This window comes from Hypanus sabinus, chromosome 22 (genome assembly GCF_030144855.1).
Source record: "Hypanus sabinus isolate sHypSab1 chromosome 22, sHypSab1.hap1, whole genome shotgun sequence".
Lineage (NCBI taxonomy): Eukaryota > Metazoa > Chordata > Chondrichthyes > Myliobatiformes > Dasyatidae > Hypanus > Hypanus sabinus.
Genome location: NC_082727.1, coordinates 9,819,185 through 9,831,528, shown reverse-complemented (window position 1 = coordinate 9,831,528; position 12,344 = coordinate 9,819,185). Strand labels below are relative to the sequence as shown.

The window sequence follows — 12,344 nt, the reverse complement described above, 5'->3', positions numbered from 1 at the left end:
TCCTGGCGGTGTCTGGAACTACTCTTGTGTTCCCAGACTGACGTAAGATTATAGAACAACACAGAAACTGGCTCTTTGGCCCAAGACTAAACGAGTAATCAAATAATCTCCTGCACTCAGAAGGACCCAGTTTATATTAGTGAAATTTTAAGTCCCCTGTGACAACAGCCCTATTAATTTTACACCTTAATCTGCTTGCATATCTGTTATAACAACACACAGAAAATGCTGGAGGAACTCAGCAGGCCGGGGTTTTGGCCCAAAACACATCGACTGTTTACTGTTTTCCATAGCTGTTGCCTGACCTGCTGAGTTCCTCCAGCATTTTCTGTGTGTTGTTATAACAGACGTGCAAGCAGATTGTTGCTCTGTGTGTGTTGCTCTGGATTTTCAGCATCTGCAGATTTTCTCTCGTTTGCATATGTGTTCTTTAGTCCTGGAGGCTGTAAGGGGTGGGGAGGGTCTGGAGTACAACACCCATTAGAGTGATAGTACCCTTTCAGGCTATATAGACCTAGGCTACGTCCACACTAGGCCGGATAACTTTGAAAACGCCAGTTTCGCATAAAAACGATAGGCTGAGGACAGCATGCCCGCAACAGATAAGATATTTTTAAAAAATATCTCTGTCCACATTGAAATGAATATTTCGGCAAATCTCCTCCTACTGCGCATGCGCAGGACGCATCTGCCAAAAACAAGCGACGTGTTTGGTGTCGAATCTTGGTGTGAAAGATGGTACGTGTTTGTTCAGTTACAGACTAGAAAAACTTAAAACGATGGACAGCTGTTGGCTCTTGCGTAGGAGGACTTAAAAGTAAAAAAAAACAAATACTGGAGCGTATGGAGGCAACCGACAGGGAGTTCACGGACAATATGACCCGGCTGAACGAACACTGAAAAACTGATGAACTCTGTTGCATTATTAAAGCACCTTGTTAAATGTATAAAACATGTCTGCATCAGTGTTATCTTGTATTTCCATACAATGTTGCATTAGGCTATTACACACCTGTTGTCAGAGAAGTACTTGTATAAATAGGTAAACCACCTTCATACGAGCAAGGACAGAAAACAGGGCAAAGTGAGTATACTTATTTATTCAGCAAGTAATGGGTCAAAGTTTTTGGTGACTACATTTCTAACTCTTCTGGCGTCAGTCTCTTGTTGCCGTCTGTTCTGAAATTGTTAGGTTGCATTCAAGAAAACAGTGAAATGGCACGCTGCCGTCACAATCTGTTCCGGCAAGTCATGACAGTGTTTTCAGATTTCTCCGGTTACCCCGTCCACACTGATCTGCCCAAGCGGCATTTTCAGAATTACACACCCTGGGGAGAGTTTCTGAAAATCTCCGGTTTTGGGGACGAAAACACCGTTTTAGTGTGGACGAAGGGTAAAAACGAAGAGAAAAAGCTTCGGTTACAGATTTATCTGGTGTAGTGTGGACGTAGCCCTAGTGATGAGTCCTCTACTACATCCTCTCCCTCTTCCCTTTTACCTCCCTTTCTCTCCTTTCGAAAACATTGAAACCCCTGGGGGATTGAACACCCTTCCCTGTCCCTCTCTCAACCAAGTCTCTGCTATGGCCACCGCACCATAGCTCAATGTACTGATCCATGGACCCTTACCCATAATACTCCGAGCATTAAACTTCCCTCCTGCCTGTTTTTAAAATGAGTTGCCTCGCTGATTGTGCCAGTGCTTCAATGCAGGTTACAACCCGCAGCAGGGCCTCTGTTCCTCTCTCCACTGACCCGTGCTTCCCAGGGTGGAGGAGCAGGTCCTCATATTCCGTTTGGGTAGCCTCCAACCAGAAGGCAGGAGCATTGATTTCTGGTCATTTACTTCATCGGCTTCCCAATGGCCAACCACTTAAATTGGCTTCCCATTCCCTTTCCATCATTGAGCCACGGCTGCCCTCCATGCCATGATGAGTGAGGCCTCACTCAGGCTGGAAGGGAAGCACTTCATATTCTGTCTGGGCAGCCTCCATCCCGATGGCATTAACATCAATTTTGTTAACTTCTGGCAATTTCTTCCCCTCGTGCTGCTTTCTGTTTCCGTTCTCCTTTCTGGATCCTTTCTCTTCTCCTTACCTGCCCATCACCTTGCTCCAGTGATCTTCTTCTTTCTCCTTTCTCCCATGGTCCACTCTCCTTTCCTATCAGATTCCTTCTTCTTCAGCCCCTTACCTCTTCCACCTATCACCTCCCAGCTTCTTACTTCATCCCTCCTTCCCCACCCATCCACCTTCACCTGGTCTCCCCTATCACCTGCCAGTTTGTATTCCTCCACCTCCCCAACCTGCCCACCTCTTCTTTGGCAGTTATCCTTGCAAGTAGAACAAGTGCCACACCTGCCCCATCACCTCATTACCATTCAGCACCCCCAACAGTCCTTCCAGATGAGGCGACACTTCACCTGTGAGTCTGTTGGGGTCATCTACTGTATCCAGTGCACCCGGCGTGGCCTCCTGTATATCGGTGAGACCCGATGCAGATTGCGAGACCGCTTCACTGAGCACCTATGCTCCATCCACCACAAAAAGTGGGACCTCCCAGTAGCTAGCCATTTCAATTCCACTTCCCATTCCCATTCCGACATGTCCATCCATGGCCTCCTCCACTGCTATGATGAGGCCACACTCAGGTTGGAGGAGCAACACCTCATATTTCGTCTGGGTAGCCTCCATCCTGTTGGCGTGAAACTCAGCTTCTTGAACTTCTGGTAATTGATCCCACCCCATTCTTGTTTCCCTCTCATGCTTCCTCTTTCTACCCGCCCATCATCTCCCTCTGGTGCTCCGCCCCCTTCCACAGTCCTGCCCCCTCCTCCAGCCCTGTGCCTCTTTCACTAATCAACTTCCCAGCTCTCTACTTCACCCCTCCCCCTGCCCCGGTTTCACCTATCACCTGCCGCCTTGTACTTCTTCCTCCCCCTCATCTTCTTCTGTCTTCTTCCCCCTTTCTTTCCAGTTATGATGAAGGGTCTTATCCTGAAACATCGACCACCATAGATGCCGCCTGGCTTGACGAGTTCCCATCGCATTTTGTGTGTGCTTCTCAGAGGAAGTGTTACATCATCTTGGGGAATAAAACAACCCCCTGAAGACTTGGAAATGTAGAAACGGCAGTTCAGAAGGATGCACGTTTAATTCTGCACTTCTGCATTCCTCAGCTTCTGGAAAAAAAGAAGGAAATTAGTTGAGATGGGAATTAGTCCATGAACTGCGGATGAATACTTGCAATTGTGTTTTTAAAAGAAGAAGCAATATTTTTTGATTAAAATGTGTGCATTAGATTGAGGTAATCCTGGAACAAAGGCCCACATCAGCAGCTGCTAAATTCCAATCCAAAACTGAGCACCAGTGGATGTGTAAGTGATGTCTTTTGCATGCAGTTATTAATGCCGTGCCACACCAGGAGAAATTTCAACAACTTTTAATAGAGGGTAATTTGCTGAGATGAATTTCAAATGGAGACAAATTTGCTTTTAGCTGCCCATGTTCTGGCTATTGATAATCTGCAGCTATGTGTAACGATTCCAGCTCTTCTGTATGCCATGTGTTTTCAAGTGCTTGCCCCAATAATTCTTCCCTCACCAACGGCATTCCAGCACTGTGTTGACTGAATAATGAACCCGAGCTGAATAATTTATTGAGTTATAATGTTTATAGCTTATTGTTTCTCTGAGAGTCCCGATTCCCCTGTGCCAGGCCGTTCATGGCTGCTGAATTTTCCATCAGCTGTTGTGGTTTGCTGTTTGTTATTGAGAAGCAGGGAATTGACTCTAGTGTGTCTGTTCCTTTTCTGCTTTGCTTATGGTTCCCTTGTCTTTCTCTCGGTTTGCCTCTCTCCGTCCAGCACAAGCCCTTTGCAGTTCAGTGCACGCTGTCCTCTTGTACAAATGAGTTCATTTGAACTCAAGTCAGCATGCACTCCTTAATCTGTGTCTCAGTCCCCCCACCACCTCTGTTGTTTCCCGTATCTCTATCTCCCCCTTCATTTATCCAATTCTTTCTTTGCTTTCTGCCAGAAACTGTTCTCTCTGTAGATTCCCTGTCTTCCTCAACCTTTCCAGTTAGCCCTTCATTTATTCCTCCTCTGCTTCCACCTGCCTTCTGTCACAATTTATCGGTTTCCCTCTCTCCCATCTCTCTGTTTCTCTATTTCTCTTTCTCCATCTGTGTGCCTGTGTTTGCCTCTCACTTTGTCTCTATTCTTACGCTATTTCTTCTCCTGCCTGACTGAATTTCCATCGTCTTTTGCTCCAATTTCTTATTTGATCTGCCAGGATTTATTTCCAAAATAAATCAGGACATTTTTTATCTGACTGCACATCACGCATCGTGGAGCTGATAGGCAAATCTCTTTGCAAAGGGTCTGTCACAACAGGGGTTTACTGAGTTATTTAAAATTCGTAGACACAATGAAAACTCAACAATAACAGAACCACAGCTCTGTTTTATGTAATTTTAACAATGGTGAACATTTGGAAGAGTAGTCGATGTGTTTGTTGAGTCTTGATCAATTTATGCAAGAATCTTTATGTCTTGTTACGTTCTGTCTGAGAATCCCATTCAAAGAACTTTCATTAACGATGAAGGTTGAGTGGAGATAGGAGACACAAGGGACTGCTGGTACTGGAATCTAAAGCAAATAGCAATCTTTTGGATGACTCAGTGGGTCGTGGAGCAAACGCGAGAGGAAAGGAATTGTAGACACTTTGCTTCTAAACTTGAAATATGCTGCTCGACCCCCTGTGTCCTCTGTTTATCTTCATTCTGCATGGTCCAGCCACAGAACTGTGAGTCTGTCCCCCAGTGTACGTGCCAGGGAATGTCACCTTCACCGCGAGCAATCCGCTGTCCTTCACGACTCGGTTCTTTTCTGCTAGGCATCAAAGGCTCTTCCAGGTGGCGCCTGACCAGATCAATGTGGGCACTTGTGAACCTGGAGCGTTGGAGGGGAGGTATCACGTCATAACGGCAGGTTCCTTAGCGGTGTGGAAGAACAGCAGGATCTTGGGGTTCACATGCACAGATCCCTTAAAGTTGCCCCCAAGTTGATAGGGTGGTTAAGAAGGTGTACAGTGTGTTGGCCTCCATTAATTGGAAGATCGGGTTCAGGAACCCCAAGATAATGTTGTAGCTCTATAAAACTCTGGTTAGACCACACGGAGTGTTGTGTTTAATCCTGGTCCTCCCATTATAGCTCGGGTACCCACCTTTTTAAATCTATGGAGCAAAAGCATTAAGCAAGGTCCATGGACCCCAGTTTAGGGATTCTTGCATTATAGGAAGGATGTGGGAACTTTAGAGAGGATGCAAAAGAGATTTACCAGGACCAGAGAGCATGTCTTATGGGGATAGATTGAGCGAGCTAAAGCTTTTCTCTTTGGATGGAGGAAGATGAGAGATGGCCTGACAGAGGCGTACAAGATGATAAGAGGCATAGATCGAGTGGGCAGTCAGCGAGGGTGGAAATGGCATAATATGAAGGTTTTTGAAGCTCGGTGAAGAGGTGATGTCACAGGTAGGCTTTTCACACGGAGTGGTGTGTGCGTGGAACGGGATGGTGGTAAGGCAGAAACAGTAGGAACATTTAAGATGCTCGTATATGGACACATGCATGAAAGAAAAATGGAGGCCAATGTGGGAGGGAAGGGTTAGATTGATCTTAGAGTAGGTTAAAAGGTTAGCACAACATTGTGGGCCGAAAGGCCTGCACTGTGCTTTACTGTTCTGTGTTCTATGCGATATACACTGTTGATCCATTTGGTGATTCTGGTGCTTTAACATGTACAGTGATAAACAGGCTTTTCTTTTGATGTGTTTAATCCTTACTCCCACAGAAATTATGCCCTTATGGCTGAGCATCGTGGAAAATCTCTTTGGAAAACATGACTGCTAGATGCCCGAGGAGGAGTGACCAACTTGCCCCTTTGCCTTATCTCTCAGTACCCAACGTCAGCAGAATTCCCCACGTCGCCATGCCCAAAGCGAGTGGCCGTGATGGTGGAGTGTACCTCTTCTTGTCTTTACTACTCGGAGTTTGCTTGTTCCCGGTGACGCACACCATGGAAATTGACAGTATTCCCAGAACGACAATACGGATAGAAGGTAAAGTGCTACCTTTTTGTATTGAGTTACCAAGGTTACACAGCTGGAATTTTACCGTGGTTACATCGAGGGTAGGGCAGTGGATGTGGTCTACATGGACTTTAGAAAAGCATTTGACAAGGTCCCTCACGAGAGACTCATCCAGAAAGTCATGAGGCATGGGATAAGTGGAACCTTGGATAAAAAATTGGCTTAAAGGAAGAAAGCAGAGGGTAGTTGTGGAAGGAAAGTATTCTGCCTGGAGGTTGGTGACTAGTGGAGTGCCGCAGGGATACTATCCTGGGACCCCTGCTATTTGTGATTTTTATAAATGACCTGGATGTAGAGGCTCAAGGATGGGTGAGTAAGTTTGCAGATGACACGAAGATTGGAGGAGTTGTAGATGGAGCTGTAGGTTGTCAAAGGTTACAAGTGGATATAGACAGGCTGCAGAGTTGGGCAGAAAAATGGCAGATGGAGTTCAATGCAGACAAGTGTGAGGTGATGCATTTTGAAAGGACAAACCAGAAGACTGAGTACAGGATTAATGGTCAGTTACTTAAGAGCGTGGATGAACAAAGGGACCTTGGGGTTCAAATCCATACATCCCTCAAGTTCGCTGCACAGGTTGATAGGGTAGTTAAGAAGGGCTATGGGATGCTAGGCTTCATTAGCAGGGGGATTGAGTTCAAGAATAGAGAGGTCACGTTACAACTCTACAAATCTCTGGTGAGAGCGCACTTAGAGTATTGTATTCAGTTCTGGTCACCTCATTATAGGAAGGATGTGGAAGCTATGGAGAGGGTGCAGAGGAGATTTACCAGGATGTTGCCTGGTTTGGAGAACAAGTCATATGAAGCAAGGTTAGCAGAGCTGGGACTTCCCTCTTTGGAGCATAGAAGAATGAGAGGGGACTTGATAGAGGTCTACAAGATTATGAGAGGCATAGATAGGGTGGATAGTCAGTACCTGTTTCCCAGGGCACGAATAGCAAACACCAGAGGGCATATGTACAAAATTAAGGGAGGGAAGTTTAGGGGAGACATCAGGGGTAAGTTTTTTACACAGAGGATTGTGAGTGCCTGGAATGACTTGCCAGGGATGGTGGCGGAGGCTAAAACATTAGGGGTATTTAAGAGCCTCTTGGACAGGCACATGGATGAAAGAAAAATGGAGGGTTATGGGGTAGTGTGGGTTTAATACTTTTTTCTTAAGGATTATATGGGTTGGCACAACATGGAGGGCTGAAGGGCCTGGACTGTGCAGTAGTGTTCTGTGGTTCTGTGGTTCTATCTCAGACACCATGTAGCAGGAGTACAGGAGATGAATTGCAGTGTTTTCTGTGATTTAGTAATGAATGTTTTACATAGGGGTTATATACTGGGCATTCTCTTATCTCCAGGTTACACCTGGGATCTGTTCCTATCCCACACACAGGGGTTATATATTGGCTACTGTCTTGTATATGGGTGACTTTCCGGGACCAAGCAATGGCTGATCCGCGTGGTCTCTATAATGGATATTCTTTGGGTTTGTAAGGATGGTGCTTGGAACTTGGCAACTGACCTCAAGTGGTTTGTTGAAGGATTTCATGATTTGCAATAAAGACTGAGAATCAATCCCAGTTGGTTCTCAGTTGAAGTTGAGGTCTCATTATTGTCTGTAATCTCTGTTTACTTCAAATGAGAACCTTATTTCTGCACCGTTGCTGTTGCTTTTGAAGTTGCAGGTTGTGGCGCTGCAGGATATTAACCGCGCCACAATCCGGGCCATTGTTCTCCCACGTGGAGGAGGTTGACCAGGGTCACTGGCAGGTGTGGGTATTGGGTGACAAAAGTCAGGTGATACTTGGCCTCAGGACCCGGGGTTAAAGGAGGGACTGCCACCCGCTGACCCCAGCTGGAAGTTGTGCTGGAGACATCAGTTGTTGTGTTTCTCCCAAAGAGGTGCTGAGAGAGTGTTCCACACTTGGGCCCTTCTCCGCGCAAAGCGATTAAAGCCACTGGACTGACTCAGCTGGTAGCTTGATGCCTCCGAGACTGTCCTCTGGGAGTCTGTGGGTTAGCTTCTGCATGGCCCCATTCCATTCCAAGCTGTGGTCTCCTCCTTTCCCAAGGGACATACATCCACGGGTGGCAGGTCTGCTGCGACTCCTGGGCTTTTCGCCTGCGTGCTCTGTCAAAATGTTTATCCCCATTCAGCCAAGTGGTGTCCTATAAGGGGCATTCTCCTGTACACACGGCCTCCCCAGTAACTGTGAACTGTTCTTAACCTGAACAGTGGCGGTGATACGTTCCCACTGTCTTGTATATGAGTGACTTTCCGGGACCAAGCGATGGGTGTTAATTGGGGCTGTGTCATGGAACTGTGAGATCCACTTTCTTTAACAAGTTCCACAGAATTCCAGACTGCAGAAGTCCTTCTGTGGGACTCTGGTTTCAGGAATAATTACGGCGTGTTAATGATTCCCGGAATGATTAAGATGCAAACTGGCCGGTCAGCCCAGAGGTTCTAGAGACACACGATGCTCAGCAAACCTCCAGCCGCTGACCGATTCACATCGTGGCCTCTCAGCTGTTGACCCCTGTCCCAACCTCTTTAGTTCAGCCAACTAGCGGCTTTTCCTCGTTAAAGTTTTCCAGAGAAGGAGAAGGTTGAATCACAGTTACTAACGTTACGATGGGGCTTTTCTCTCTTGTTACCTGAGTTGTTAATTTTCAGAACATGGGGTTCCCTTTCACCCCTGTTGATGCTCACCTGCATCTTCTCCTTTTCACCCCACTGTCCTATTTCGGCTTTTGTCCCCTTCCTTTCCGGTCCTGCCGAAGGGTCTCGGCCCGAAATGTTAACCATTCATTTCCCTCCACAGGTGCTGCCTGACCTGCTGAGTTCTTCCAGCGTTTTGTGTGTGTTGTTACTCACGTAATCACAAGCTTTAGTGAACTATCAATCAACTTCTCCAGCAGTAGAAAGCAAAAAATGTTAATTGGTTCAGTCTCATTCCTGTCTGTAATCAAGTAAAAGAAAGGTCTAATTTTATGAAGAAATCCACATTCTGTCTCCTTTACTCTCTCCTGTTTATTCTCTTCACTGGCTGGGATTCCTTGGGAGGATGAGATGTGATCAAACTCTCTGGAGTTTGAGCTCCGCATTGTGTCTGAAACCAGATCCCTGTTCTGAAGGGAGTCTGACCAACGTACTCAGCCTCCTGTGTGGTAAGGAATGTCACAGCAGGGCAAGTTTGTACTTCTGGGGTAGAGACTGTGTGGCTTGGGGACTCGGTGAACATGAAGGGGGCAGGGGAGATGGTTGGAGATCATGGAGGTTCTGATCTTGTGTAGGGCTGGTGTGTATTTATTATTTCGGTAATATTGTAAATATATTGGTTAATTAACCATTCTTTGTTCATTACATGATTCGTTATGGGTTATATGTAAAAGTACGTGAATAGACTACATCATTATGCCATTACAATAAAAATGAAACTAAGGCACACATTCCAGCTTTCAGTTAGTTCTGTTTTGGAGCTAGTAAACAAAGCAGCTGGAGTTGCTGTCGGTGGTCTGGCTGTGGGTTGGGTCTCAGTGGATCCAGACAGGCTTATTTGTTGGTAGACGGGTTGGTGAGCGGGCACGCACGGGGGTTCTACTGTGTTTCCTCGAAGGACAGCACAGGCTTCTGTCAGCTGCTAAGTTTCATGACATCCGGCATGGAGTTTAAGTTCAACAATGAGAGGCAGGCAGCCTCATTAAAATAGCTAAGTTCCACTGAAGATGCAAGTCAACTGGGTGGAGTTGGGATGGGCTGGAATTTACAAAAAGGTATATGTAAACAAACAGCGTCAAAGTGGAAGATGTTGTGAACTTGAGCAACCTCCAGCTCCACGAGTAGAAGATCCAACTCTGGGGGGCAATCTCAGCTCTAAACCTTTGGAAGGTTGGGGGAGGATGGAGTTGTGGAAGGAGATGACATGAAATTTATTGGTTTGTGGCAGTCGAATAGTGCAAAGATGTCACTGTAAGTTACTAAAATAATTAGAACAAGAAAACAAAATAACAAGGTGGTATTCACGGGTTCACAGACCATACAGAAATCTGGTGGCGGAGGGGAAGAACTATCCTTTTCCCTGGCGGTAGTAACAAGAAGAAGGCATGACCTAGATCGAGAGAGTCCTCAATGATGGAAGCTGTCTGCCCTAGGCCCTGCGTCCTGAAGGTGCCCTCGATAGTGGGGAGGCTTGTAGCTGTCTGTAATCCTTTGCAGCCTCTTTGCGGTCCTGTACACTGGAACTTTCATACCAGGCTGTGATGCTCTCTACTGTACATCCACAGAAATCAGTTAGGTGTGTTTGAGGTGTTTGTAGGGTAGATCGAGGGAAACTAGATCAAAGTAAATTTATTATCTGAGTACATATTAGTCAACACATAGTACTCTGAAATTCATTTTCTTGCAGGCATTCACAGTAGAACAAAGTAATAACATGAATGAAGAATGACAAAAACTGACAATCAATATGCAAAATAGGAGAAACTGCAAATACAAATAAAACAAACAATTAATTTACTTTATTAAAATAATGCAAGTAAATTATTTTCACTTGCAGATTGTTCATGGATGAGGGAACACATCTAATATTTTAGACCTAAAATCCGTGAAGTATTCGAGGAAATAATGATTACACAGAAAATAGTTCTGACTTGGAATTCATTGCTCTTGGGCCTGGTGGAGCTAGGATCAACTGGTGCTATCAAAAGTAAGAACAACGTACATTCCCCCCCCCACCCCCACCCCCATATCCGCGGATTCAACCAACCGTGGATCGAAAATATTCGAAAAAGAAATTCCAGAAAGTTCCAAAAAGCAAAACTTGAATTTGCCACGCGCCAAGCACTACGCTGAATCCACGTGAATGAAGTGATGTGTGGGCATACCCTGCTGTAGCGTCCCGTCATTTCACAGCTCCTCAGTCTCTCTCCAGCACACGTTGTTTGAGCATTGTTCGCCTCGCCTCTTGTTCGTTCGCTACTTGTGTTGTGAGCGAGAGTAAGGAGTTTAAGGCTAGTAAGGGATGGCTGGCTAACTACAGCATCAAGAATTTAAAGATCACAGGAGAATTGGCTTCATCTGAACATGTACAGACTTTGTTTCCTTGTCATTATTCCCTAAACAATACAGTATAACAACTATTTACATAGCATTTACATTGCATTAGGTATTATAAGTAATCTAGAGATGACTTAAAGTATATGGGAGGATGTGCGTGGGTTATATGCAAATACTACGCCATTTTATATAAAGGATTTGAGCATCTGCGGATTTTGGTGTCTGCGGGGGGTCCTAACCAATCCCCCGCGGATACCGAGGGACGACTGTACAGGGAATGAGCCAATGGCATTGCTCTACCAGAAGCTGTCATGGACTTGATGGGCAGGATGGACTCCTAAAATTATTGTACATTGCATAATGTTTTCAATGGTGTGCGTTTTGGCAGGTGCGCACACAGCCAATCAATGGCACGGTGAGTGGATTAGACACTCTGTTTTGGTGCGTGCTTTTGAGTGTGCATGGTTCTTGGCGCAATGGGCCCGGTTCATCGACCCCAGCGGGTACAGTGGCTAAAGTGACTCGGTAAAAACATTTTACCCTGGTGCTCTGTTGTCGTGCTTGCTGAACGCATACATAACATGTACTGTTTCAGGTTCCTCGGTGCTGATCCGAGCTTTATCCAGACCAGGCCTCTTTCAACCCAAAGGCTCTTCCAGCCAGTGAAAGCTGCCGCAGAGTCTATTGCACCGGGTGTACGACTGTCCTCTGCTTTTCTGTTTGCCACCCTCTGATTTGCATGTTACATCCTGCTTGCTGTTCTGGTGATTCAAGCCCAATGCCTCTTCGAAAACTGATGTGTTAATTAAAAAAAATACTTCCTGGTATGTTGGCTAAGAGAAATCCTTCTGAAGCAACACTCCAGCAAAGAGACGTGAGAATTTAAAACTCTGTTGAAGCCAATATGCACGCTTCAAATCAGTGTTCCTCTTTTCGCCCTCCTCCACCTCCACCCTGACCCCAATTCATTCCTAATTCCATTGTGTCATAGGTTTATTCAACTTCTCCTTGTTCACCTCAAACACAGTAGGGTGACTAACACCTTGCCACTTCCTGAGTAAGGAAGATCCCCTCCCAAGCCGTTCGTTGGATTTCACTTGTAGGTTCTTTTATAACACACACACACACTCACACACACACA

At 45.8% G+C, this 12,344-nt stretch overlaps 1 protein-coding gene across 5 annotated transcripts in view; it reads left to right on the top strand.

The window, feature by feature from the left end:
• Positions 1-5,825: 5,825 nt before the first annotated feature.
• The window catches only part of LOC132379315 (semaphorin-4G-like), a 232,914-nt gene continuing 226,395 nt past the window's right edge, over positions 5,826-12,344 (top strand). For all 5 annotated transcript variants that reach the window (XR_009507385.1, XR_009507384.1, XR_009507383.1 and 2 more), the window contains exon 1: positions 5,826-6,121. Coding sequence is in view for 1 of the 5 variants with exons in the window: in XM_059947021.1 (XP_059803004.1) it covers positions 5,902-6,121 (220 nt within the window). In the remaining 4 variants the exon portion in view is untranslated. The remainder of the gene's footprint in view (positions 6,122-12,344) is intronic.